The sequence below is a fragment of the Chionomys nivalis genome, chromosome 6 (genome assembly GCF_950005125.1).
Source record: "Chionomys nivalis chromosome 6, mChiNiv1.1, whole genome shotgun sequence".
Lineage (NCBI taxonomy): Eukaryota > Metazoa > Chordata > Mammalia > Rodentia > Cricetidae > Chionomys > Chionomys nivalis.
In genome coordinates, this window is record NC_080091.1 from 66736899 (window position 1) to 66764249 (window position 27351).

The following is a 27351-nucleotide window of genomic DNA, read 5'->3' on the forward strand; positions in this document are numbered from 1 at the left end:
GGGAGCCGGGAGCCGAGCCGCGCAGAGCCGCGGCCCGAGCGCAGTGCGAGCGCCTGCCGAGCCGACCCCACCCGCGCGCCCGTGCGGTCGTCGTCCCTGTCCCCGACGCCGTTCGGTCCGGAGCGCTTGACCTGCCTGCCCGCCCGCGGGGTTCCGGGCGCCGGGGAGCCGGGCCTGGGTTTCCCGGCCGCTGCGCTTGGCACCGCGCTTGGCAGAGTAAGTCCCCGCGCTCTCACCTTGCCCTCCTGTGCCCCGCTTTGCGCCGCATCTGCTTGCTTCTCTTTTTTTATTTTTTCTCTTGGAGAAAGCGGGGCGCGGAGAATGGGTACAGGGTGCAGCGAGGGCGCCTCCGGGCTTGGGAAAGTGCATCGGAGCCAGGGTGGAGGAGCGAGGGGGAGGGGGATGGCGGGCCGGATCATGGGATAAGGGAACCCGGTGGAGCGGGAGCCCGCGGGCGGGGCTCACCTGTGTGGTCCCCGGCCTCCCGCGCTGGGCTCCCTTCGGTGCCCCCGGCGCACCCCGCATGCGGCCGCGTTGGAGAGAGCCAGGTAGCTGTGGGGCCGCGCGCCTGCTCCTCCCCCTCCCACCCCAACTCGGGGCTCCCGCCCCCCCCCCCCGCCCGCGCCCCCAGCTGCTGCCCGCCCCAGCAAACTTAGAGCCCAGCCTCCGGCGCCCCTGACGAGAAACTTGGGGGCGATTGGGACTTGAGGAGCATCCCCATCTTGGTACCCAGAGCGGGCTAGCTGCCGGATCATTTGGCTTGGGGAGGGGTAGAGGGGGAGGAAAAGAACCTAGAGTCTGCCTTTGGGGACTTAGAGAACCTGCCGCAATGCCTGAAGCAAAGGATTGAAGCTCGGCTGGCTGTGGAGAGCGCCTTCTGTGTTAGGGAACCGGAGCCGCGTAGGGACTCACAGGACTGTTGTGTGGACCAAGTACCCTAACATTTCAGAGTGGCTAGCTTGGAGGTGGCAGATAAGAGTTGGAATTGTCATACCCACGTCTTTGGCAGATAACAGAAACACTTGGGTAAATTTTCCTGCAGGACACAACAGTAGTAGTTGAATATGAATGAGACTTTGGATAATTCAGGTTAAGTGGACACAGAAAATTGTTCGCCTTGTGTTTCTTCAAAAATAAACATTTTACATTTACATTGGAATCGTTGAGATTTTATTCTAAGAATCATTTTTTTCCTCTAATATTGTCCAAGGTACTTTATTCTCAAGAGAGTCTGGTGTATTGGGAAAAGTATGAATTTTGGTATTCTGTGCTCATTTAGATTTAGAATCGTGTTACTAAGCAAAATTAGGTGAGCATGGGCCGGTTGTTGATAAATGAGTATTTTATGCATGAATTTGAGGTGCATTTTTTTTAAGTGAATTCTGCTTGCATGATAATGCCCCTCACCCCAGGGAAGTCTTTAGGAGGGAAAAAGCTATGCAACATAAACATTCTAATTTTGCAAGTTGCGGTGTTTTGAAGAACGATCCCTCTGAGTTATTCCTTGGCTTAAACGTGCCTGCTAACCTTAGGCTGTTAATGGAATCCTGAAAGAAGATGTTTGATTAATTTAAGTTCCCTGGAGAAAAGCTGCAGACCGACAGCATTGCTTAAGTCCTGGGAAGGTGCATTGTGGAGATCGTTTGACTGCCGTGAAGGGAAGTACGAGCGTAAGAACTGAGATGTGAGAATAACAAAGAAAAGTAGCTGCTTGGGTCGCAAAGCCTTGTGCCACAGGAAACTCCATAGCTGTGCGGAAAGCTATTGTCTTTTTGCTGCCAAGTTTCTACATTAAAATCCAGTCTTGTTGCTATGGGCACAGTGATGCCTTCCCCCCTCCCCCACCCCTTTTTCTTTTTACCTGTAGTTATGTCTACGTACCAATCCTTAAGTCTCTGATAATGGAAACCTGAGTTGAGTTAAACCATCTTGGCTAACAAAGTATAAAGGAAAATACGGTGGGAGGGACTTTAAATGGGCTTTGCTACCTTAAGAATACCTAAGAGAAAGTAGACATTGATGGAATATCTATCTGGGCCAGAAATGGTGCTGCAGTTTGTGAATTGCCAAGCACTTCTGGAGTAAATGAATTGCCAGAAGTAAAAATCATCACATTCCCCAAAAGGAGGAGTTTCAGTAGGTTTTTGTGGAGAACCAGTGAGTAGCTGTGTCCTTCTCTACATTTGAAAAAGAATGAAATTTTCAAGTGGCTACATAGCAAAAGTCTGGGTGTTCAATTTAGTTTTGACCAAGGGAGGCTTTAACTTGGTCCAGCTTGACTTCTGTAGGGTAACCCAGCTGTAACCTGGATTCCTAAAGCAATGCTCTCTTTGGCTTTTCCCCAACATGCATGGTGTCTGCCTCGAATTGTTATCCCAGCATAGAGTTTGGTCAGGACTGGGGGCTACTACTAGCCCTTGGGACCTGGCAGGAAGGGACAAAAGAAATCGGGAGGGAGGCTGGTACTGGGTTATTTGGGAGGTCTCTGCAGCTTGAAGATGATCATCACGTGTGCACTCGGGGTGTTTACTGGGTGGCAGCTCCTGTTTGTACATAGGGCAGGTCCCCTGTAGAAAGCTGGTGCTGTTATTCACACCCATAGAACAAACACCTCCACCCCCATGTTGTTGTCTTAAAAAACTCCAGCTGCTCATGAATATAGGGTCAGGGAGGGCCGGCTAAATGTTTCTCTGAGCTCTCTCTCCAGCACTGCCGGCCGGGCTGTTTCCTGTTCTTTGTTTCAAGGCTGGGCTTTGCGTCATACATTCCAAGTGGCATATGTGTGCTCTTTCCTGTTTCAGGCTGTTTTCTGGTCGATCAGTAGCCTAAACCAGGCCATGGTCCCTGCCCCTCAACTCCGTATCCCCACCCAGGAGTTATCATGTCTCTACGCCATGATTGCTTAAGATGCCTGTGTTATGTCATAATGAGAAGTCAGTTAACCTTTTGGCACACACCCCTTGCTCCACTGTTGATAGGGGCAAATCAATACTTTTACCTTTTAAGACATATTCTATCGTTGGATTATGATGTGGGGGAATTCATGGGCATGCTGACACATCTGAAGGAAGTTGTTTTTGTGATTTTCCTGGGAAGATGGGTAGAGCTCTGGTTTTAAGATGGGTCCATTGCCCTGAAGCTGTCAAGTTTAGATAAGATTGACAAGAGTTGAAGACGTAGCATTACGCGAAAGCTGTGGCCCACCCTTGGTTTTCACTGGGCTGCCCAAGGTGGGCCCTGGGGATGGAGAATTTAAATATCTTGGCCACCTGGGCTGAGTTGGAAAGTCTTGCTTGTTTTGAAGGAGAAATCTCTAGAAAAATTATTCAAGCTAAGCATGGCATTTATTGAGGAAGAAAAAAAAAGTACCAACAGAACATTTTTTTTTTTTTAGGGACAAAGAGTTGATTTCCAGCCCATTTTGAGAATAAAAATCTTAAGGAAAAGAAGAGCTAGGTGCTGGTTGGTTTTATTTAATGATAGTTTGGAAAATTGTAATCTTTTGTTTTGAAAACAGAAAGATGTGTATCTTTCATAATATCAGTTTTTCAGTCCTTCACTGTGGCTTCATCAGTCTGGATAAACTATTTAAAACCTACTGCAACAAGGTTTTGTGTATTTTCCCCCTCTGAGCTCTTGAAAAACTTTTTTTTTTTAAAGGGTTGGGGGTGGGGACTTTTATGTGTTTTTTTTTTTTTACAAACTTACTTGGGGATTTTCTTTTAAACCCTAAAGGAATGATCTACAATGATGCCTGATGGAGCTAATTCAAGAGATACTAACACAGAATCAGGCCTGAACTCAGTGTGGAGAGGAGGTAGTTAATATTCCAACCTGCTGGTCTTAGGCAAGGAAAATATAAAGTGATCCAAAGTGAAGTGTCCCATCTGCTTCATGCCCAAAAGTTACCAGAGCCAAACAGTTGGTTAGTGATGCCTTCCCTGAAAAATCTTGGGAGTCCTCGAAATTCTCAGGGTTGGTTGGGTTTCTTTTTCTCCTTCTTTCTTGGAACAAGGCAACTTGAAATATTAAGCTGATTTGTAGAAAAAGAGACCTTTAAGCTGAAGTTCATAAGTAAGTCATCCAAACTGAAGCAGGGTTTATTTTTTGTTTGTTTGTTTGTTTTTTGTTTTTGTTTTTATTCCAGAGTTTTTATTCCAACTATATAGGGTCAACAGTCTTGATGAGGTTTTATCCAGATCATTCTTTCTGCTTGGGTGGGGACAGGGAGGCGGCTAATATAATTGATTGGGGTTTAATCTAGTCTATCAGAAGTGCTGCAGGCTTTTAAATGCTGTATTACATTGTTGGGGAAATTGTGTTTTTTTGGTAGCTGCTATAATTATAAGACATGGGAACAGCAGCTTCCTCGCTCCACCATGGAACTCATGATGCCTAACTTAACTTCATTGCCTCCAGGTTCTTGCCTTTTCTTCTAGTTCTAGATCTACACGTTTGCTATAAATGGTGGCCTTCCTCCTCAGTATTTCTTGCTGATTTTACACATTTGCATTTAAAAAAAAACATAAGCAGTCTTGTCCTTTAAGCAGTAGGAATTACATTATTCTTGTAATTGGGCTTCTTTCCTGAGGTGACCCTAGCTTTTATGGGGCAGAAATCCCTAGAATCTTAGAGCAGTTAACACCTGGTGAGCCGAGTGATTATTTCCTCAGCCGCGCCTCTGCGAGTGAGTTGGGAGAGGAGGGGATGGTCTATCCAGACCCTGCTTCTCATCTTCGCCAGTCACGCCAGAGCTCTGAGACAGGAAACCAGACAGAGTCTGCCCTGATAAGGGAGAGTATTGTCTACAGGAGGTAGCCAGGCTCCCCCACCCCACCCCAAAGACTTCTTCCTTGAAAGTTAGCACGGAAAGAAGCACTGTGCAGTAGAGGCCTTGCAAATCAGGAAAGCAAAAAGAGAGAAGCATGTTCGCCTCTCAACTGTCTCCACGCCCCAGACTGTGGATTGCGACCTTCTTCAGGGCACCATTAAAGAAACCCTGTCCCCTGTGCCCTGGTCTGCATGGAGGGAAGTTCTTTGGCAAAACTGGTTGGTGGAGGTTTTTGAAATTCATTTCCATTGTGTTGGCAGGCTGGATGCATTACCATTTCCCCAGCTAACTTTGGGGGGGCGGGGTTGGGGTGAAGATGGAGCAACAACTGACAAGAAGCAAGCTCCTGGCCTCCCATGCACTCTGTTCGACCCCTGGACTAGCTTGCCCCCTGATTTTCAGAAAGGGGGCACCCAAGAGGACAACCCTCCCAGGACTACTATCTTGGGTCCAGCCTAGCTGGGGCGTACCCCACTTGCCAGTCTTTGTAAGTGTAGGAATCAGGCAAGGGATGGTTTGGAGCTGGAATCAACCCCCATCCCTGGAGCGCAGCCGGACCTGGACAGCCGAGAGGGAATGGAGATTGTTGAAGTCAGGCTGGAGAGCAGCCTGGGTTTGTCTCCTGTGGCCTCTGCCGTTCTTTCCAAGAACTTGCTGTTGGCGGCTAATCACGGACGTCCACTCCTTTTATCTGTGCTTGTACTTTATACCCTGATACCTTCAAAGCTTTCCACTCCCATATGCGTTGATTAGGGAGATCAATTTCCTGTTCTGCTCACCCTTTTCAAACATGGTACTTTTGCCTCCCCTAACTCCTTCCTTAAAGGGTTCACACTTGGCAGTTTAGGAGACGCTGGCTTCACTGGTCCCGGACCGGTGCTCAACCCGGACTCCTGCCTTCCTGTGTATCCCACCTGAGAAGTGTAGTTCGACATCCACACATTTGTTCATCTCTCAGGTATTTATTGAGCACCTAGTTATTACTGCTAATCTCGCATCGTGTGCAATCATTCTGAGTTAGGCCGCAGGATGGAGGGGAGCTGCCCGGAGTGATCCAACCTGAAAAGGCGTTTTGAAATCTTAATTGCTGTTGGAACCTCCCCACGGCTCTGCTTACCGTGGACCAGTGTGCACACCACACCCTCCGAATAGGGGAGTGACCCCAGGGTGGGGTGATTCCACCCAAAGATGGCTCCCTCCGCCCAGGCTCTGCATAACAGAAAGCCCTGGTCTGAAAACAGGCACACTTTGGTTCTTGGCTGCCGCTCCACCAATGTGGACGCGTCACCTCATCTCTTCCTCCATTTCCTCATTTCTAAAATGGGGATGGAGGCCTGACCCCCTCCACCTCTGTACAGTTACTGTGAGGATTTCCGTATTTACTTGGGTAAAGCTGCCAATTTTTTTCTTAGCAGTTTTATGGGCCAATTGCAGGTGCTTTGGCTAGCAAGAATAATAACCGAATTTGGGACCTTCAGAATGTGGCTTTTGATCTTGTGTCCAGATACGCTTAGAAAGAAGGGGCAGGTAGCCAGCGCCAGGTGGAGGGGGTTAAAATCATTCCAGCCCGCACTGTGTCCCATATTCCCCAAGGACCAGTCTCTTAGAAGGCACTCTCCAGCTCATAGCATGCAGTCCCGTCTGTAGTGGTCAACAACAGTAGTCCTCTCTGGTTTTGAGACAGGGTCTTTCTGTGTGGCCCAGGCTGGGGTCAAATAGGTAAGAATTTCTGTGATTCCGCCGGAGACTGGGAATATCAGCATTTACCAGCAAACCAGGCAGAAGTATCATTAAAAACAAAAGTTGGCCCACATAAACCTTCACCCATAGCTGCCTCCTCCTCCCCTCTCTTAACTCTTCTGGTTTAGATTTTCAGAGCGCTTGACACCAGGCTTATTTAAAAGGCCTCCATGGGTGGGCAAGAAAAAGATGTTTGAAGGTGGGTGGTGAGGTTTCCCCGAGACTGGATAGGCTGGAGAGGTGAGGGGCAGTTGCTTCTTAAGGAAGTTTGATCATTAATTTCCTGTAAGGCTGGGCTCTCCCTCACCCTTGGAACAGGCTTGGAACGTTTCGAGTGTGCTCCCAAGGACAAGACCGCGGAAGTCCTACTCAAGGCCTGGCCGCTTGCAATTAATTATTATTACTGGGGGGAGGGGTGGCTTGTTTTGTTGTTAGCTCCTTGGGCCTGACAGAGAAAGAAACATCTTTGTTTTTTCATTCTCCCTTGGAAAGAGGGAGGGAGCCTCCTAAAGTGTGGGGAGGCACCTGCCTGGACCCTTCTGGCGGTGCTGGGAGACACACCCAGGTTGTCTAGGTAAGAGGCGGCCAACCTGGATGTATTAGGGACCAGTCAGCTGGCCACATAGGGAGGCCTTCAGCAGGTCTTTGAAGAATTAGGCGGATTTAGATAAGCCGGAAGAGGAGGGGGCATTCCACACTGTTGCCCAGCATCGGGGCCAAAAATGAACAAAAGCCTGGGATGGGGGGGGGGGGGCAGGGCCACTCGGGAGAGCCTGGGCTCGTTAGGAAGCTGGTGACAAGCACAGGCAGTATTGCCCCACCCTAGCAGCCCCAGGCTGCCCTGGAGGAGGGACCAGATGAGGTAGAGACTGGAGGCCAGGGGGCTGGGCTGCTTTGCTGGGTCATAGACTCCCCGCAGGAGCCCCCCCCCAAGGCAGTAGTGGAGGTGGAGAGAAAAGGGGTGGGGCAGGGTTCACAGGTGACCTTAGGTTTCTATGGTGAAAGACCAGAAAATCAGGCAAATGGAAGGGAGGGAGGGGCAGCCCTTAGAGAGGGGACCAGGAGGAGGAGGGTTTGGTCTGGAGTCCTGTTTCCCTAGCAGTGGTTGCAAGCGATTTCTGGTTTGTGTTTACTCATGAAGAGGAGGGCAGTTTCCCTTGCACAGTTTTGAGTCTGAAGGTGCAGCCCTCTGAGGTCAGCTTCAATGGACACTCCACGCATCAGGAACTACACCCTCCCCCCCCCCCCCCCACACACACACAGTTCTTTCTGGTTCTTTTTAAGATCCTTGCCATCCTTGCTCAGGCTGGAATTTCCAGGAACCGGCTGCAGCCTGGAGCCAGTCAGGTCCCTCCCAGCCTTCCCACTCCCTGTAGGGTGGGGCCGCATGGGTGGAGGCCCAGCAGGGTGGAGTGAGGTGGGTCTCTAGCGGTAGGCCAGGCAGATGAGAGGCAGCGTGGCCTCACGCAGCCCTTCTGGATGTGATTATGTAACACCTCACAGAGGAGAGCCGTGAGGGCTTACGAGGCCTTTGGAACCGTGTTCACAGCGGGATTAGACATTGTGGGTATTTTTCAGTTTAACTTAGGTTGCTTGCCCTGAAAAGTGAAACACAGACTTGCCAGGGAGCAAAGGGAGGAAAGGATAAAACGCAAGCACTAAGCAGGTGCCCTTGAACTGAGAGCTGGTAGTATAGGTTGGGGTCTCCCAGCCCTACCCCTGCTGGAAGGGGGTGGTGTGGAGATGTTGAGGGACTCTGCCTGCTGGTCACCTTTGCACCTGTGCTCATTTCCATGCGAAGGCAATTGCTTCACCCGGTCTTTCCGAAGTACAGGGTGTGGGCAGAATCTTATCTGAAGCCATGTCCTGTTTGGACAAGTTGGACTCGCCCTGGCAACTCTCCATGGGGTGGAGCAGATGGGTGGAGGCAGAAAAGTAAAATTGGGTGGCCTGTTCGCCGAGAAGGAGGGCGGATTGTTTGCTCTCGGGATCATTATATTCCATCTGCAGCGAAATAATTCCCGGCTCTCTCCCTTTGACAAAACGTGGTAATGCAAACATAATTCATGAGAGGCAAAGATTTGGAGCTATTCCGTGGGATTCTTTTCCAGTCACCAAGAGAAGACTGAGGTGGGCGAAAAGACTTGGGTGGTGTGGAAACTGGACACCCTTCCAGGTAGGTGCCGGCCAGCGCTAGCTCTCCTTAAGCTGGCCTCTGACTTGGGTGCCTGCTCCTGTGTCTCTGGCCCTAGCCTTTGCACAGCGCTCCCTGCCGTTCTACTCCCCGGGAGCATTCGAAGAGTTTGCTAAAGAAATTAAAGAAAGGTTTCCAGTGGAAGTTCAGCTCCGGGGACGCGCCTGCCCTCCCGGCAAGGATACACAGAGCTCAGGTTTTGTCCCTAAGGTCCTTTGGAGAGGGACGGTGGGGACCACTAGCTCACTTCCCCATTTGAAATTCAGACACTCAGCGGAGTGAAAAGGGCACTCGCTGACTGTTGCCTGATGTCTAATGAGTCTATTCTCCCACACCTGGCTGGGGTTCCCTTTGAGGGAAGAGGGTAATTGAGACAAACAAGCCTTAGGGTCAGGCTGGGTTGGGGAGATAGTCACTCACATAGGGACCGTTTGAGGGTTTGAGGAAAGAAACGCCGGCAAAGAACAGGGATAAAAAAGAAGAGAGTCAGGCAAATCTTGCTCCGCCTTCAGCAAACTGAGAAGTCTCGATCTTCCTCTCCCCCCTTTTCTCTGCACCCCAATTCATCCCCTCTTATGAAGCAGTTGTTCAATGAGCTGTATCATTTCTAGAAGTCACTGAAATGGCTCGCCAGGTTTCTAATGTGTAATTCTACAGTTTTGTATGTTGACAGATATCTGACCCTTGATCCAATCTAACCCTTGCAGTCAAAAGTAGACGCGTGGGTGGAGGGGGGTTGGGGGGTTGGGAGGGACATCACTTCCAATTGAAAATCAGTTTTTACGGGCCCTTCCCTGAAAAATGACCAATTTTGAAAAGTTGCTCCAATTATGAAAAGTTATTTGGGCCAAAGTGATTTTTCTATATTGTTGATTTTTAAGTATTTCAGTAACTTAGTTTTGAAAATAAAAAGATTTTGCTGTTTTATTCTGCCCTTGCTTAATTTAGATTGAGAGTTGAACGAAACAAAACTAAGATGTAAATGTGTGTTTGGGAAAACAAAAAAGCAAACAAAAAAACGCATTTGAGGCTCCTCATTCCTGCAGTACCCACATAAAGTGGTTAATAGGATTCCTCAGCTAGGTTAAAACCCAGAAGGTTTTAAAGACCCTGAGGCGGGCACAAGCCTGTCTTCTGCCAGTGTCTTAAGGCTCCAATGCCTGTATTAGTGCGCCACCTACTGGTTCTGTTGAGGATCGCTGCCAGTATCGTAAAAGATTTCAGAATCCTTGTTTTAAAAATGAGCAAGGAGTGGTGGTGCCCATCCGTTATTCCAGCACTTGGGAGGCAGAGTCTGGTGTGGAGCTGAATCCTAAGCCAGTGTGGTTTACTGGTGAGCTCTAGCTCAGCCAAGACTGTTTAGTGAGACCCTGTCTCAAAAGTAGGGAAGAGCTTTTAAAAAGGATACAGGAGTTAACTGCAGAGCGCAGCGGCGCGCAAAGACCCCAGTTCTTAGGGCCTTAGCTTCCTTTTTAGTGCGTGGTTTAAATATTAACTTTAGTTCAAGTATGAAGGATTGAACCCAGGGCCTTTTGGTACTAGGCAAGCATTCTGCCTGCCAAGAGTTACGCCTCCTCTTTCCTGGTTCCTTAACAGAACCCCTAAAACCTGAACCGGTGGCCAGGCGGTTGGTACAGAGCAGTGGCTGCTGCTGTTTTGAACAGGCAGCCTGATATTAGCGCACTCCACTTGCTTTCTGCCGTCTTCCCCCTTTGTGTCTTTAAACGTTTAACTACAGAGTTAATAAACATTGTCACATGGGTATGTGAAGCTAAAGCTAGCCTTTGCTCCTGACTCTCTTACAAGCCCTGGATGGTCTTGAACTTGTGGCATCCGAATGCTGAGATCTAATCATATACCACCACACATGGGTCCCCCTAGAAGCTCTTGTTAACAGTCGAGGGGTCCAGGCACTTACCTTGCTTTATATATTGCTCCGGAGTTTGAGACCAATGAATCTCGTGTGTGTGTGTGTGTGTGTGTGTGATGTATCACGTATCCAGAAGTTGTGCACATCTGTTGAGATGAGTATTGAGAGGGAAAAGGATCCTACAACCTGAAACAAGGAGTATAGTCTGTACCCTGCTTGTGAGAAGTGTTGCCTCAGGGCTAGAAGTTGGAGGCCACGAAGCCAGCTCTCTTTGAAGCTGCTCAACTGTCTGACCTTATCAGTGTTCACAGAGGTGTCACCTGGCCTTATGGTTCCTCACCACACCAGGAGATGCTGCACCTTCCTTCTCTAAGGCTTGGGGATAGGCAGGTCTTAGAGCCCCACCCTTGAGTGTAGCTGCTAGATTAAGACTGCTTATTAGATCCCAACACACAAAGAGGTTTTCTTTCTAATGAGATCACCCCCCCCCCTTTTTTTTGCTGTCAGTTTGTTTTTTGCTGGGATACTAAGAGGGTAGTGACACCGTGGACTTGAGCAACCTGGTGTCACATTGTGTTTGCAGATTATTATACATCCTAGGGTACCGGACAGTGAGTGTGATGCCAGGGCCTTGTGGATGATATTTACATGAAAATCAGAAGAGGTTCCATTAAAGAACTGAGGCCAGGAGCCATCTGGTACCACGTTCGTGCTTATGTGAAGATGTCATAGTGTAACTGCCAGAGCACACGTGTGGTCGACTCTGGACACTGTACTCATGGGACTGTGAGGATGGGACCTTCTCCATACCATAATAGAAGATGCAAAGACTCTGGAACCTAAAATTCTGTGTCTCTGTGTGGGTATGCGCTAGAGAATGCAGGTGCCCATGGAGACACAGAGAGGGCATTGGGTCGCCAAGGACTGGAGTTACCAGTGGTTGGGAGCCACCCAAGATGGGTGCCAGGAACCAAACTCTAGGCGGATGCCAGAGATGATGCCATCTGCAGCCTCTGCGGGGTTTTATGTTTTTGTTTTTGAGACAAAGTCTTGCCATGTAGCCCAGGCTGGCCTCAAACTTGGGGCAGTCCTCCTCCCTGGGTCTCCCTAGTGCTTGAGCTCACAGGCACACCGCTCTCTCAGGAGAGCCAGAGTAACCTGTGACCTTGAGTGACCTTGTCTTAAACCAAAGTCCTAAGCGGGTACCCCAGGTTGGGATGGTGAGGACCTGATGCAGCTGTGTAAAGTCCATAGCAACCACACGGTGGTTCTGTGCAGCATGCCGTGGTTACCAAGCAGAACAGGACAGAGTGACAGCAAGCTAATAAGGGAAAGTGTGTGTGTGTGTGTGTGTGTGTGTGTGTGTGTGTGTAGGGGGTATGCCTTAAGATCCAAGGAGACATTTCTCAAAGAAAGAACTGTAAATGGCAAATAAAAATGAAACAGGTTCAATCAGTAATGCTTTAACTCAAAGTAAAATGATCTCTCATTTGGGATCCATCAAAATTGAAGGAGAGAATTCTCCTTTAGAAAATTTGGTGTAAGAATTAAACAGAGAGGGTCAGCGCTGTCTGTAGTGGGAACATTTGGAAACGAAGGGTCCAACAGTGTATTTATTATTTTATTCCTTTCTCTGTGTGTGTGTGCACAAGCACGCATGGAGGTCAGAGAGCAACTTGCTCCTGCTCCGCGTGGGGTCTGGGGACTGAACAGTGATCATCAGGCTTAGCAGCGGAAGTGTTTGCTCACCAAGCCGTCTGATTGGCCCTTGTGTCTGATGAAAAGTGACAGTTTCAGCTGATGTCCTCACAGGGCAGTGTGGTGAGGCCGATGGTTTGAGCCTGCACTCATTACAACAAAGAAGCGTTTTTCAATAAAGTGTCAAGTGACCATAAAGGCTCTTAATAGCGCGTGTCCTGCAGTCCCACTTGAAAGGGTTTGCAGGGTTAACACAGGGGTCACTGATGGCTGCTCTGGGTTTCTTTCTCCCTGTGTTTTGCTGTGATGAGCGTGGGGGTGGGGAGGATCCTCTGCTGAGCTGCCCAGCAATGCCAAGCAAGGCTCCTGCCAGAAGAGGCTGTACATATTGTTCCAGAAATGTCAGGGTTTATGCAGCTGAGTAAGAAAGGCCGCTTCATCTAGTCCTGCCCGTGAGGCCTGGGTTTAATTATATGAAGGGGGCATCTTTGGTGGTAGGTAAGGCCAACAGTCCGAGCCTTTCCAGAGGCGGGAGAGAGGTAGAGTGGAGAAAGGGGCAAAGGGGTGTTTCGTTTTTCTTAGTTTATGTGACCTTGGTGTTAAGACTGGGCGTGTCGTTTTGTTTTGCAGGCCAGAGACCAGAACACCCTAGAAGGCTTAACTAAAAGAATGCTCATGTTTGACCCTGTCCCTGTCAAGCAGGAGGCCATGGACCCTGTCTCTGTGGTGAGTTGCCCAAGACTGAGCTCTCTTAACTGGTAACATTATGTGTTCTGTTGTTTCCTAATGTGCTCCTTGTTTGACAGGCACTAGACAGGTGGCATTTCTCAAAAGCCCCCAGTAATAAACGAGGTGCCACGATCCATCCTTGGGACCCTTTTTCCACACCCCTAGATAGGGTCAACCACAGGCTGATCTGTTCACAGTGAAAGTAAGTTCACAAATGCATGTGTAAAATACATTGAGGATAAAGTAATTAAGAAAAAAGAAAACAGTGTAGACAGAAGCCATATGGGGCTGAGGCTCTATGAGGGATGACTGAGGAGAAGCCAGCCAGAGAAAGGACTTGGCAGCGAAGCCAGAATCTTATTACATTTGGAATAGTCCGTGGCTGGGTGGGAATTACATCTGTGCTCTTCTTGTAAGCTTTAGCACTAAGTTGTCCCCTCTGGTGAGCCAGGCCATAGTGCTGCGAGGCCACCAGTCCAGTCCTAGTGCCGTGGAGACGAGACATGGGTGACAAAGAGGGGCCGGCTTTTCAAACAAAAGGAGCAGTTTAGACATGAGAGGATGTGGTTTCGTGGATCCTGACTAACAAGGCAATGCTCCCGGTCTGTCTTGCTCTTTTCTTCCATGGGATTGGAAAATATTCACAAGGGGAAAATATCTTGGCCTGGATATGTATCTGAAGGCTGGGGCTGACACGCTTGCAAAATTAGATCATGCTTATGCTCTGGCTGTGGAAGATCTGCCAGAAATACTTATACCAGACACGGGGTCACTCTGAGGCGCCCGGAATGCAGTTATCATGGATATTACTAAGCCGATGAGGTATTCCGAGTTGTCCGTAGTGAGGAGCGAGAACATCTTTGAGGAGATAGCATTTACATTCCAGCAGAGTGGCTACATAACGCAGCTCTCGCGTGCCCGAATAGAACAGTGGAATAGTTCAATCGCATTCATTGAAGAACCGGACTTTTCTTCAGCAACTTTGCGGCACTGTCCTTCTGCCCCTTTCTCTCAGCTGTTGCAATGTTCCGCTTGCAGGAAAATGTGAAGACAGCCACATTTCTCCAGTTTTTAGCTGGAGAATATAATGTTCGTAAATGGTGTGTGGCCATCGTTGATATATTTGACGGTACATCCAGTGTTCTTAATCAACCATGAAAAGTATGCTCATGAGCCCAATTGCAGCCGACATGAAGACCCACATTGGCAGATTGGTGTGAGATAGTTAGGTGTGCAGAAAATGCAGCTTAACTGTGATGGGAGGGGATAAAAGGAATTTTTATTTTTCTATGTGTTAGAATGCTGTAATTTGCTTTCTATTGCTGTGATAAACACCACGATCAAAAGCAACTTGGAGAACAAACTATTTCAGCCTACAGCTCCAAGCCAAACTCTGTCGCTGAGGGGAAATCAGGGCAGGATCCTGAAGCAGAGACCTTGGAGGGAAATTGCCCTGACCTAGCTTAAGAGCTACTTTTCACTTGCTTAGGTATGCCACCTCCCATAGTGCACTGGGCCCTCTCACATCCATCATTAGCCGAGAAAATGTCTACAGGCCGGTCTACAGAAGACACATTTCTCAGTTGGCGTCCCTCTTCCCAAGTCCCCTGATCTTGTGTCAAGCTGACAAAACAAAAAACAACAACAGAAAAGCAAACATACAAAGTTGAAATGTGTAAAAGTGTTTTTTGTAATTAGTGCTTTTTCTCCTTCATGCGCTGGTGGTGTAAAAGTGTTTTTTGTAATTAGTGCTTTTTCTCCTTCATGCGCTGGTGGTCAGCTTCACCTGACACAGAATTCATTCCATTCCAGAGAGCTTCAGTCTGTGCTCTCAGGTCAGCTTCCCCTCCCCCACCCTCACAGGAGGAGGTGAAGGGGTCAAAAAGCACTTGTTACTGAGCACTGGGTCTTTGTAAGTTGGGTTGTGTTTCCTTTGAGTCAGGGTCTTGCTGTGTATCCCTTACTGGCCTTGACTCATGGCAGTCCTCCTGCCTCAGCCTTCTGAGCGCTAGGATTGCAGGCATTAGGCAAAGCTTGTAAGATTTTTTTGTTTGTTTGTTTGTTTGTTTTTTGTTTTTTGTTTTTCGAGCCAGGGTTTCTCTGTGGCTTTGGAGCCTGTCCTGGAACTAGCTCTGTAGACCAGGCTGGTCTCGAACTCACAGAGATCCGCCTGCCTCTGCCTCCCGAGTGCTGGGATTAAAGGCGTGCGCCACCACGCCCGGCTGCTTGTAAGATTTTTACAAAGAAATTTTTCTCCTGTGTATTGGTATTTTGCCTACATGTATGTCTAAGTACATGCAGTGCCTGAGGAAGCCAGAAGAGGACATTGGAGCCCCTGGAACTGGAGTCACAGACAGTCATGAGCTGTCATGTGGGTGCTGGAAGCTAAATCTGGGTCTTCTACAAGTGTAGTTAACCACTGAGCCACCTCTCCAGCCTCCAGAATTATTTTTCTAAATCCTATCACAAAAAGCGTCACGCTGTTGCTGTGTCTGTCCGTGTGTCTGTCATCACTCCCCGCCACCATCACCTTTCACTTTTTCAAAGAAAATCCTGGCCAGAGCAGGGTTCTTATTTGTAATTCTTGTCATAGCTTAGAGAAAGTGGGGACTAGCGTTCTTACTGAAATAAACTCTGTTAAAGACTGCACACGACAGACAGGGTGGCCTCCTGAAGAAGATTAAAATCTAGAGGTTCTGATTCAAGCTATCAAAAAGAATTGAAGAAAGAAAAATTGAAAAATATTTTTTACTCTTTCTCTAAATTCCCCTTGGAGCCCTCTTTTCTTTTTCTTTCCTGGTGACTTGTCTCCCAGCAGACTCCTTGTTCTGTGAGAGACACTTAGACTAGTCATTTCCCGAGCTCTGTCCCAATAGCAACCCTTTGTGGTTTTCCTGGACCAGGTGGACAGAAAGCCTTCTCTGTTTGCCTCAGAACATTTGCTGAGCCCAGAGCAAGTGTTGATGAACGTGCCGCGCCTTCTGCCTTCCTGTGCCCAGAGCCCCACCTGTGGTCTGAGGACTAGCCCCGTCACAGATGCTCCTTGTTTTCCTGTCCATCAGCAGCAGAGACTTCCTGTTCCTGCCACTGGTCCCACCCATTTACTGTCTTGTAAAGCGAACTCTCCAGAGCTGTTCCTAATAAAATATGACTCTGGACATTCTCACAGTGCAAAGTAATAGTAAGACACCTGGGAGAGTGCCCAAGCCTCTTTTCTCCCCCACCCCCTCCCCACCGTCACCCCAATTCCTGTTTTGAACCCCTGTCTTAAAGAATCACAAGTATCGCATTATCCTGAGCCTCTCTGGGAGTGAAGACCCATGGAGAGCCGATTAATTCTTCCCAGACATCCAGACATGAAGTGCTTATGAAGCTCTTGCCTCCCGCTCCAGTGACAAGCAGCAGTCAGCAAATATATACATGTAACGGAGGTGTGGACATTGCGGTGTGCATTTCACCAGGAGAGGAGCACCCAGGGCTGGAGTGCTGCTGGTGGGCCCTTCCTATGTCTTGTCTTTGGATAGCTGTGTTGCAGAAGATGAGTTAGGAGGACACTGGGTTTCCATTCATGCCTGCCAATGGCCAGAGAAGAATTTTCTGTTCCAACACCTGCTGCTGCTGTGATTTGGGACCTATGGAGCCATGTCTGTGTATGACCTTAGAAGACAGGAGTCATCTAAACCAGAAGGCAAGTGGCTTAGCGGGGTTTCCAACCCAAACCGTACCTGATGTGCATCGGTTTTTACAGTGCACGCCACATGACTGTCAGCCACTGCAGTAGGCTGTGTGCTCCACCCAAATGAAGTAGAGAAGATCCTGGAACTTGTCAGTGAGCCAACTGGAAGGACCACGGCCCCTGGACCTTTTTGAGGCGGTCGCCCTGGAAGTAGTTGATTATATACTCAAAGTTGAGTGTCCCAAAGTGCCTCCCTGCACTTATCCTGGAACCCAAAGTATGGAGGGCAGGGACGGATGCTCTTTTGTGTTGAAAAAGCGCGTATGAAAATGCAAAGTGTATATTAGACTCCGCCTGGTGTGTGGCTTTTTCTTCCTTGACGACTTTGCAGACCCTGAGGGTATTAGTAAATCTGCAAATCCCCCAGGTTCTGCCTGCATTCCGCTTGTCTTAAATTCATGCCACGGTGACAGACAGCGATGAAAATATTGTCCTCATTTTGCTCCCTGTTGAGCTGCCAGCAACTGTGGGCCTTAAAATCTAGGTCACTGGGAGGTCTCGGAAGAACAGGGCTAGAAATCAGGAGGATTCAGCTTTACAGTGGAGAAACTCACGGATCCCATCCATTTCACGTGGATCTGCCTCCTGCCAGAACTGTGTCCTTTGGAAAATTAAACAAAGTATATGTAACTTCTTAGTTACTGATCCTCTTTGTGCATAGTGTCTCATTTGTTTAAGTGGGCCCAGTGCTTCTTTTATTAGTACCTATTTTAATTAAATAGCTTCATGTTTATGTTGTTGTGTAACTTGGACCTCTTTTCTTGTGTTATGCTTGGGTATGGCCAGTTCTAAAGAAGGAAAGAGCTGTGTATGCTGGTGGAGACCAACCCTTGAGAGGCAAAGGCAGGAGGATTGCTACAAGTACAAAGGCAACATGGACTGTGGAGTTAGATCCTTAAAAAAAATCCATAAAGCAAAACAAAAATACAATTTTAAATTTTCAGTGACTAAGAAGTGGGAGGAATGCATGGGTTGTCGTTATTCAACCCTCTGCCTCTAGCCAAAGCTGATGCCAAAACCTGTGTCCTGTTCTTCCCGGTTTATTCCTTTGTCTGTTCTGCACAGTACTGATAGTTTTTCCCCGTCTTTCAGCTGATCTCAGTAGAAGTCACTGAGTTACACAGGTAATAAGAGTAAATAAGGGCAGAAGAAAACCACACGTGTTCATAAAGCAATGGAGAGGTGGCTCAGCGTCTAAAAGCGCTTGCTGCTCTTCCAGAAACCTCAGTCGGGCATGTATATCAGGTGGCTCCCACCCATCTCTTGTTCCAGCTCCCAGACATCCCGTGTCTCAAGCCTCCATGGACATCGGTCCTCACAAGCACACACCTACCTGTAGATACACGCTTGCACAAAACTCACAGTAATAACAATAATTCTTTAAAGACAAATTAATTCTTTAAAGGTTAGGGGGGAGGGAGGGAGAGAGAGAGAGAGAGAAGAAAAGGCAAGAAAGTGGCATCAGAACCAGTTAAGGACAGGTGATTTTAGTCTCATTGCCTGGTCGCCTATTCCTGGGTCATTTGAGGATGGCACTAGGTCCAGAATGGTATTTCAATAAGGGCAAACAGTTGTAGTTCATAGACATGCAGCGATTTCGCATGTCTGGGCCTAGTGAAGAAAGGGTGTAATTCCAGGAATAATCCCAGTCAAAGCCACGGCAGGGAAGCTCAAAAGGAACAGTGTGCTGGTTTGGGGGCGCACACCATAATCCCAGCACAGTGAAGGCAGAGGCAAGTGGATCTTTGAGTTTGAGGCCAACCTGGTCTACATAGTGAGTTTCAGGCTCGCCAGGGGTACACAGTGAGACTCTGTCTCAAAAAAAAAAAAAAAAACAAAAAGAGCAAAGGAAAGTAAGGCCATCAGAAAAGCAGCAGGCATTTGGTTCAGCCTGTCCTTGGTGGCAGCAAGGCTGCAAGCCTTTGGTGATGCAGACAAGCCACTTTAGAATGCATCCAGGCAGGTTTGGCCTTCAGACTGAACGTGAAAACATAGCGTTCAGTTCTCCCTGGGGCCCAATAGTCTAATTTATAGCATTTGCTAAACCTTCCCCCAAAGGTATGTCTCTTTACACTTTTCTTTTTTTTTTCCCATTTCTGATAGTCGTACCCATCGAATTACATAGAATCAATAAAACCCAACAAATTTGGGGTCATTTACTCCACGCCATTACCCGACAAGTTCTTCCCGACCCCAGAAGGCCTTACTCACGGGATCCAGATGGAACCAGTGGACCTCACTGTGAACAAGCGGGGATCACCACCCTCGGCCGGCAGTTCTCCCTCCTCCCTCAAGTTTCCGGCGCACCGGAGAGCGTCACCTGTGCTGGGCATGCCGCCCTCCAGCCCGCCCATTAAGAAATACTCACCCCCTTCTCCTGGAGTGCAACCTTTCAGCATGCCGCTGTCCATGCCGCCGGTGATGGCGGCTGCGCTGACCAGACATGGAATCCGGAGCCCTGGCATCCTCCCTGTCATCCAGCCCGTCGTGGTGCAGCCTGTCCCTTTCATGTACACCAGCCACCTCCAGCAGCCGCTCATGGTCTCCTTGTCAGAAGAGATGGACAATTCAAACAGTAGCTTGCAAGGTAAATTCTGCTGTGCCCTCGCACTGGGGCACCTGCTTAGTATAGACCGCATTTCCCTTGGGAGTCTAGTGAGGACTCTAGACAGAGCTATCACATCCTCAAGAGGACCACCTGGTCTGCCCCTTGGCAACTCTTTCTGCTTTTGTTTTGAAGTGTTGATATTGAGAGAAAGTTCAATAATTAGTTACTTTCACAGTATATGCTACACTTTGATTTTTGAGTGCCAGCAAGGTTCTGGGAACAAAAGGGACTTAAGTACTTTCTGATCCTGCTGCTAATGGCTCTTAAAAGGCGCCTACGTACCAGCCATAGACTGGGGACTAAAGGTAGGGATAGCCAGACTTTGTAAGGAAGAGTCATCTTGAAGTGCAGGGCCCTCCCTCTGCTTCAGAAGTAAGGATCCCTCGCACAATGAGCCCTGCTGTATAGAGAAGAAATATCCATACGTAAGTGTGGTAGCTAGAAGCCAGGCAGTGAGCTTTACAGCTGAAATTGATACATCATATGTAGAATGATTTTTTTTTCTATTTTTATTTTTTAGTACCTGTAATTGAATCCTATGAGAAGCCCATATTACAGAAAAAAATTAAAATAGAACCCGGAATTGAACCACAGAGGACAGACTATTACCCTGAAGAAATGTCACCCCCTCTAATGAACTCCGTGTCCCCCCCACAGGCATTGTTGCAAGAGTAAGTATCCTTAGGTGTGCCTGGTTTTAGTAGTGCCATGCACCTGGGGACCTGGAGTGGAATTGCAAACCTAGGGTGTGCCGTGGATGACCCGGGACATCCTGCGTTGTGTGTGGTGTCGCTGGGTGGCGCCTCTGTAACAGTGGTCAAGACAGTCTCCGGGAACAGCACGGACCGCATCTCCGGCAGTGTGGCAACTTCAGCGGATGGGTCCCCCAAGGTGACCACGTGCATCTTTTTCTTTTTTTTCCTTTTTTCCATCCATCTGGAATACACATATTTAGTGTTCTCACGAAGATTGGATTTGATGTTCACATCAGCTTGAGTCCCAAAATGTTTTTAATGTGTCAAACAGAATCCATCCCCTTCCCCACAGCTGCCACTTCAAATGTAATTTAGTGTGTCTATGATCGAAAAATTGGCTTCTGTTAAAATCTTCAGGCCAACCACAGTGTTGGCCTCAGAAGGTTTCCGTGCAGCTCAGAGCAGCTCAGTGCTGAAGGACATCTTTGCGTCGCGTCTTTAATCATAGCTACCGTGGAGCCTCCCCTCACATGCGGAACTGTAGCCAAGTAGGAAGGCTGTCTGCCCTGACAGGCATCTGAGCATGTGCTCGGACAGGACGATAAAGTACATGGTGAAGTTACAGCATTTATGGCTTCACTGCTGGGGTGAGCAGTCTCGGAGGAGATGACCTTTGACCCTGGCGCTGTGCTTCAGCCTGTGTGGGACCATAGGCTAATCCTCCCACCATCCACATTCTCTGTTTTTGTTTATTGTTATCACTCTTGTACCTTCTCTGTACCATAGTACTTCTGCATTGGGTCCATTGGTCAGCCTCCAGGGCCACAGCCACTGTCCCCTAGGGTCCCTTCCATCATCCTTCTCGAACCACGTCACCTTCGATGAATGTTTCGCCCACCTTCCCTGTCTATCACCTCAACATGTGAGTTCTCTGGCTTTCAGCAGCTGTTGTGATGATGTCAGACCATCAGTCGTACCCACCTTTGACTGGTGTGGCTTTCCTAGTGGCTCAGGTGTGAACAACCACACTGAGGGATGCTGGCGTAGATGGTCCCTTACAGATACAGAGGGGCGACTCCTCAACGCCCAGCTGCAGCATCAGACAAAGTATCTCGGGAGCCTTTGCTTTCGTTTTTCACACTGGTCTAGTGCTTCCCCTTAAGAGTTTGGTGGCAGGGTTTTTGTCTGCTTTTTAAAAGATGGGGTCTCGGTGTGTAGCCCAGGCTGACCTTATTCATGGGCCACCTGCCTCAGCCTCCTGAGTGCCGGGGTTGCAGGCACGTGTCATCATGCCCGTTTCCAAGTGTTTCAAGAGAGCCCCCTTTATTCAGAGTGCATAGAGAGCTGGTGAGCCAAGGCACTACTTAAGGCACCCACAGTCCCGCTCTTGACCAGGGGACCCGCTTCGACCCACTGTGTCTCTCTGGGTGTTCTCCCTGCCGAAACTGACCAGCGGCAGAAGGCTAGTCTAAAGTCTTACGAACTAAAGTGTGATACGTTGTGGAAGAGGATTTGAAAGCAGTCTTTAAAATGCTGAAAAAGAATACTATTTCCAGCTAGGTGTGGTAACCCTTGCCTCTGATTGCATCCTTTGGGAGGAAGAGGCAGGAGAGTCAGGCTTTTCAGTCATCCTGGGGCTTACATGAGACCTGTCTCAAATAGACATGCATATTTTTTCTTTCCCTTTTCAAGTAATATTCCTTTAGTGATCTTACTGCTAGATGCTTTTAAATGCTTAATGAGTAATGTACTTATTTAATGATGACCTAATCCTCAAAAAAAAAAAAAAAAAAAGATCTGTAGATTAGCCACAACGGAGCATGCGCTCTGGCTAACTCTTTCTCAGATGGGATTAAGTAATGTCTTGGAGTGGGCCCAGTAGCAGCCCACATATAGGACGCATTAGCCAGGCAGGGATCTTTCGAAGTCCGGTGCCTGGATCCCTGCAGAGAGACAAGCACCCAGCAACACTGGCCCAGAAACCCTGCTGCCTGGGCGTGGCCTTCCCATCTTGGAAACCCATTTGTCCAATCTAGGATTTCAGCTGTAGGGTCATTTTTAAATACACTCAAAGATATGTCCAAAATGCTGCATTTAGAACAGAAAACGGAGGGGTGGGCGTGAGAACGTAAACTTAAGGGCCAATTTAGCTCCTAGCAGGTAGTTGTTGTATGGTTGTATGATCCCAGGGGATATCTTTTAAAAGTGAGGGGTGGGAAGCCAAAGAGCATGAGATTCCCGGGACCCCTACTCTCAGCCAGTGCCCTTCAGCCTCATGCTGCCGCCTTTTCCAGTAGACCCTAACTTGATATTCCTTAAAGTGGCTAGAAAACTCCACGTGATTGGATAGCTGTGAGGTGCAGGGCGGGGGGACTTGAACAGAGTCCTGGCCACTCTCTGGCAGTCATCTGGCCTCCGGCACACACACTGTCCCGTGGTTCTCTGTGTCATCGCTGATAGTGGCTTTCCCGCAGCCTTTTTAGTTGTTAGCATCACCCTCATCGCACAGATGAAATTGGGGTACAGAGGCGATTAGGGGAAAGCAGTCATAATTACCGTGCTGAAATGAGTTAGATTCTCAACCTATAGAACCCAGATTTCTAAAGCCACTTGACATGGGCTCTCCCCAGATCCCAGACACAGGATATAGTTCACCCTTGAGTCTTCTTTAGGGAAAAAAAAAAAAAACAAGAAAACCCCAAATAAACCTTAGTGTCCATTTATCTGTCTCCCAGGCATCCCAGGTAAGGTTTAAAGTACTGATGTAAGGAAGGAAGGCCACATAAACCGAACCCACCTTTTTATTTACTAGTCTCCTCTTAACACATCTCAAGCCGAAAAGAAGTATGTTCAATTTTTTGAGCCTTGAAAATATTATTGCAGGCACCCCTCAATAGCCTCAATAGCATTTCAGAATCATGAGAAATCGTCCTTTCACCCTCTGACTTTTTTTTTTTTTTTAACCTCTCCCACACACAGAAATCATGTGTGCATCATTTAGAATATTTTAGGACCCGGAGATTCTAAATGAGCAGTGCCTTTACTCCCGGTTAGCAGACAGCTGCAAATGCTTGCATCGTCTAGGTCACTGCCGAGGAGCAAGCGAATGGGTGGGTGGGTGATGGGCCGCAGGAAGGGCTTGGGAAACCGTACACTTTTTCCCATGTGCCCCTGCTCTCTGTCGGTCTCCTTTCTGACATGGAAACACTTCACAGTCATGGCGAGACGATGTGGCTTAAGAACCCTTGGGCAGGTGCTAGAGAGGTTAAGGTACGGAGGGCATGAGCTATCCCATCCCCGCCTCACTGCTGACCACGGGAGCCTCCGTCACAGGAACCATCGTGGCACTGAATGTGCTTAAGACAGCAGTTAGAGGCTCCTTTGAAAGAGCCAGCCCTTGAAAATTAAACGTGAGTCAGCAATCATTAAAAGAGACCTTAAGAGAAAGTCTAGGACATAGATCTGTCAAGCAGTGTGTTTGCCGAAGAAGCAGGGATTTGACTGTTTACATTTTTTTTTCCTGCGAGAAAAAATGGAAATCAGGCAGCCTGTGGGAACGCAGGTGCGGTGCAGAAAAGGAAGGAGCGCAGTCCTTCCGACAGCTGCAGAGAGCCTCTCCCGCTCGGGGCACTTCCTTGAGTGGAGCACCTAACCTTCTTGCTGTCATTACTTATCTCCATGTCTGTCTCCCCCTAGAGTGTGAGCTCCTCGAGGGCAGGAACCCTGTTTTTATTCATCTTTGTATCGCGGTGCCAAGCACAGTGCCTGGCTCATGGTAGGTGCTCGCTACATGTTTGTTGAATGAATATAGCAGTGCTTCTTGGGTTGAACAGCTAATTCCTTTTATTGTTCTTTTATATTTTGTTGGGGGTTTTCGTTTGTTTTTGCCCGATGTCGTAAGTGCTTTTTGGTTGTTAGTAGACTGAAGGGAAAAAAGCGCCATCACTCAGTGTTCTGCATTTAACTTGGCTTTGCTAGGAACCATCCTTCGGTCATAGTGCAGCCTGGGAAGAGACCTCTGCCTGTGGAGTCCCCGGACACCCAAAGGAAGCGGAGGATACACAGATGTGACTACGAGGGGTGCAACAAAGTCTACACTAAGAGCTCGCACTTGAAAGCACACAGAAGAACTCACACAGGTAGGAGAAACATCCGCATTCTCGCAGGCTGCTAAAGTCTGTAAATCTTGCATTCCAAACGCTCTGAGAGTACAGAAATTTTATTTATTTATTTATTTTGCTCTTTTGTGTGGTAAGGCTGCTTGAGCCCTTCGGTGGACAGTACAGTCTAACTTATTTGCTGCACGACCCTTGTGTAGAGTGTAATTGTTTTTCTGAGTCTGGTGGGTCATTCCCATCAGGATGTACTCACAGAGGAATCTGGGATTCAGCACAGAAAAACAGCAGTGGTTTTCAGCGAATCCTGAGGAGGAGGAGGTGGCGGAAAAAACTGTATTGGGGCGGGGGGGGGGTTCCCAAACAGCAATGGCAAGTCAGCACTAGGCATGAAGGGGACCAGAGGTGTGGAGCGGCAGGTCTTCCTGTCTAAAATCAAAGTCTTTGTATTTGGACGTAGGCATGTATGGGCTGAGTAGCAAAATAGAGCCCCCAGAAAACTTAATACCAAGTATTCTAGAGACAAGAGTCACTAAACAGGGGTGAATTCATCACCTACCATGACCCAGGTGTTCCGTACTCTCCTCACAGCCTGAAGGCATATATATGGCATTTTCCCAACTCTGAGCATTGACGTGATGCCACCAGGAGAACTTCTGCTATGAAAGACTTGTGCAGTGTGGCAGATTTTAGAGCAATGGTTCTCAGCGTTCCCAACACTGCAACCCTTTAATACAGTTCCTCATGTTGTGGTGACCCCCAGTGTAGAATTATTTTCGTTGCTACTTCTAACTGTTGCTTTGCTACTGCTGTGAATCATAATGTAAATATCTTGTGTTTTATGATGGTCTTAGGTGACCCCTGAGAGGGTTGCAACCTGCAGGTTGAGAAACGCTGTTTTATAGTGTTGTGAATTTCCTGTCAGGGGTGGCCAACTTGAATTACTGACTTTAATTCAATAAGATCACCAGGAAGCAGTATATCTGTGAGGGTCTCCGTTCTGGCTCTCACTAGCATTTTCCCACAAGAGGCTTCCTGTGAGTGGTGGCTACAGGAAGGGGTATAGAAGGTAGAGAAAACTTCTGATGTTAATACGTAGGGGCTTGGTATCACTGTTAGGAACTAAATAAGAAAATGGGCTGCCGAATTCTTTAGCAAGTATTTTGATTGATAGGAACTTTATAGTTTTAGAAAACTATGGAAAAGCATAAGAAAAACTCAGAAACTTCCAGTGGGCCACGGACCATTTAATCTCCCGAGGGTTTAGGGCTTGGAGATCTAAAGATGCAGAATCCTGCTTCATGCTCGTCCCCGGAATGGTTCTTCCTACCTTAAAAATTCTTTAGACCCTACCCCCATTCTTTTCCTCTGCTTTTCCATGGAGGATACGCTTGTTCCGTGCTTTCCTATAGTGACTGTATTATTGACTTTATCTCAAAAGTTACATCTTCCAAGTGCGTTAGTTCACAAAAAATCTTAGCTTCTCCTTTTAACGACGACAACAGCAGAACCATTCAAGCTCTGTTTCCCTTTCTTGCAGGAGAAAAGCCCTACAAATGCACCTGGGAAGGCTGCACATGGAAATTTGCTCGGTCTGATGAACTAACAAGACATTTCCGAAAGCACACTGGAATCAAACCTTTCCAGTGTCCGGACTGCGACCGAAGCTTCTCTCGCTCCGACCACCTTGCCCTCCACAGGAAACGCCACATGCTCGTCTGAAAGCCTGTCTCCACCTCAGTGACTCTCGACTCTTCCTGGCACTCTGTTTCTCTCACTGTCTGTGCGTCTCTGTTCCTCTCCTCCTGCCCATTAGCTAACTCATTTTTTATATGTACATTTTAATTTCGATTCAGCTGGTCTGAATCTCTGAATTTATATCATTCAAGACTTCCATATGGTCAGTAGTTGATTCTCTAACCCTCCCTTTCCTTACCACGGGTCAGACCTAAAGAATGTGAACATTTTTTTTTTTCCTGGGATGCTAAGCAAACCCTCCTTACAGATACGTTTAATGTAATGAGAACAAGGGAACATGTAAACTCACGACCAATTTGTCAGTTTCTCCATGTATTCCTCAAAAGAATGTCAAAGTAAATGTATCAGAAATACAGTATCCAGCCTGCTAGTCCTTGCCAGAGACCTTCTGCCACATTTTGTGTTCACCCACAAAGAATGGGGTTCCTTTTACCAGTTAGCGAGATAGATCCACAGAGATGTCAAGCTGGTCCTGTCCCCTCTGCCATCGACCTTCCCACTTGCTTGTTGGCCTGGATTACCAACTCCGCTATGTCAAAGTCCTTTGTCCTCCATAGCACCCGAAGTTCATGTGGAGGCCTTCGCTGACCCCGGGCTTCTGCTTTAGGGGAGCCATGTGCTCCCATAGTGTGGGGAAGAAGCAGAAGAGCCTGCGAGTGGAGGAGGAAGCCAGCGATTCTTCTTGGATAGGACTGTGGGCCATGGACATCTGGGCCGTTAACATGGGCTGTGCGGTGCCTTTGTTAAATGTCCATCCCCAGACGTGACTCAACTGAGTGACCCTTGCTACCCAGCTGGATACCTGAAGGGTTAACGGTACCACCGCCTCCATTCCTGCAGGATCCTTCATTGTGGATCACGAAGCATTCAGAGTAAGGAATCCATAGAAATATTTGTCCGGTAATGTACAAACAAACAAAAACTTTTGAGACAGTATAAAGTGGTCTCTCCCCACCCCTCCAGCCTGCTAAGTGGGCTTTTGCAAACAGGAAAATGAGTGGTACTTCTATTCCCATATCCAATTAGTCACATAGCTTTCGTATGGAGCTTTTTTGTGTGAGCTCCACGGTGCCAATCCGGCTGTCATTTGTGTCTGTGACACAGCATACATGAGCATCCATAAGCTTGAGGGAAATCATTGAATTAACCCCTGAGTGACACTATTTGTAAATATACCTAGTGAAGCACATAGATCTTTATTTTGGTGACAGATTTTTGAAAACTAGAGAAAACCACAATTCAGGGATTTATATATGTAGCTTGAGGATTCCCACAAGTTTCTGCGGGAGCTAGCAGTTTTCTGTCGCTACTATGTATCCTGTTAGTACAAACTAAAAACAATGACTCGTGCCGATGTTGATGATAAATAGCACCATT

At 48.0% G+C, this 27351-nt stretch overlaps 1 protein-coding gene across 2 annotated transcripts; it reads left to right on the plus strand.

Moving 5' to 3' along the window:
• The first annotated feature begins 83 nt into the window (after positions 1-83).
• Klf3 (KLF transcription factor 3) lies at positions 84-26332 on the plus strand. 2 transcript variants are annotated; one of them, XM_057771872.1, is made up of 6 exons: positions 84-216; positions 12964-13059; positions 18902-19385; positions 19927-20077; positions 24080-24240; positions 25757-26332. In XM_057771872.1, the coding sequence occupies exons 2-6, from the start codon at positions 13003-13005 to the stop codon at positions 25936-25938; spliced, it is 1035 nt and encodes a 344-aa protein (XP_057627855.1). In that variant the 5' UTR covers positions 84-216; positions 12964-13002; the 3' UTR covers positions 25939-26332. The 2 variants fall into 2 exon arrangements, with proteins under 2 accessions (XP_057627855.1, XP_057627856.1); XM_057771873.1 differs by lacking the exon at positions 84-216 and adding an exon at positions 8570-8747.
• The last annotated feature ends 1019 nt before the right edge of the window (positions 26333-27351 follow it).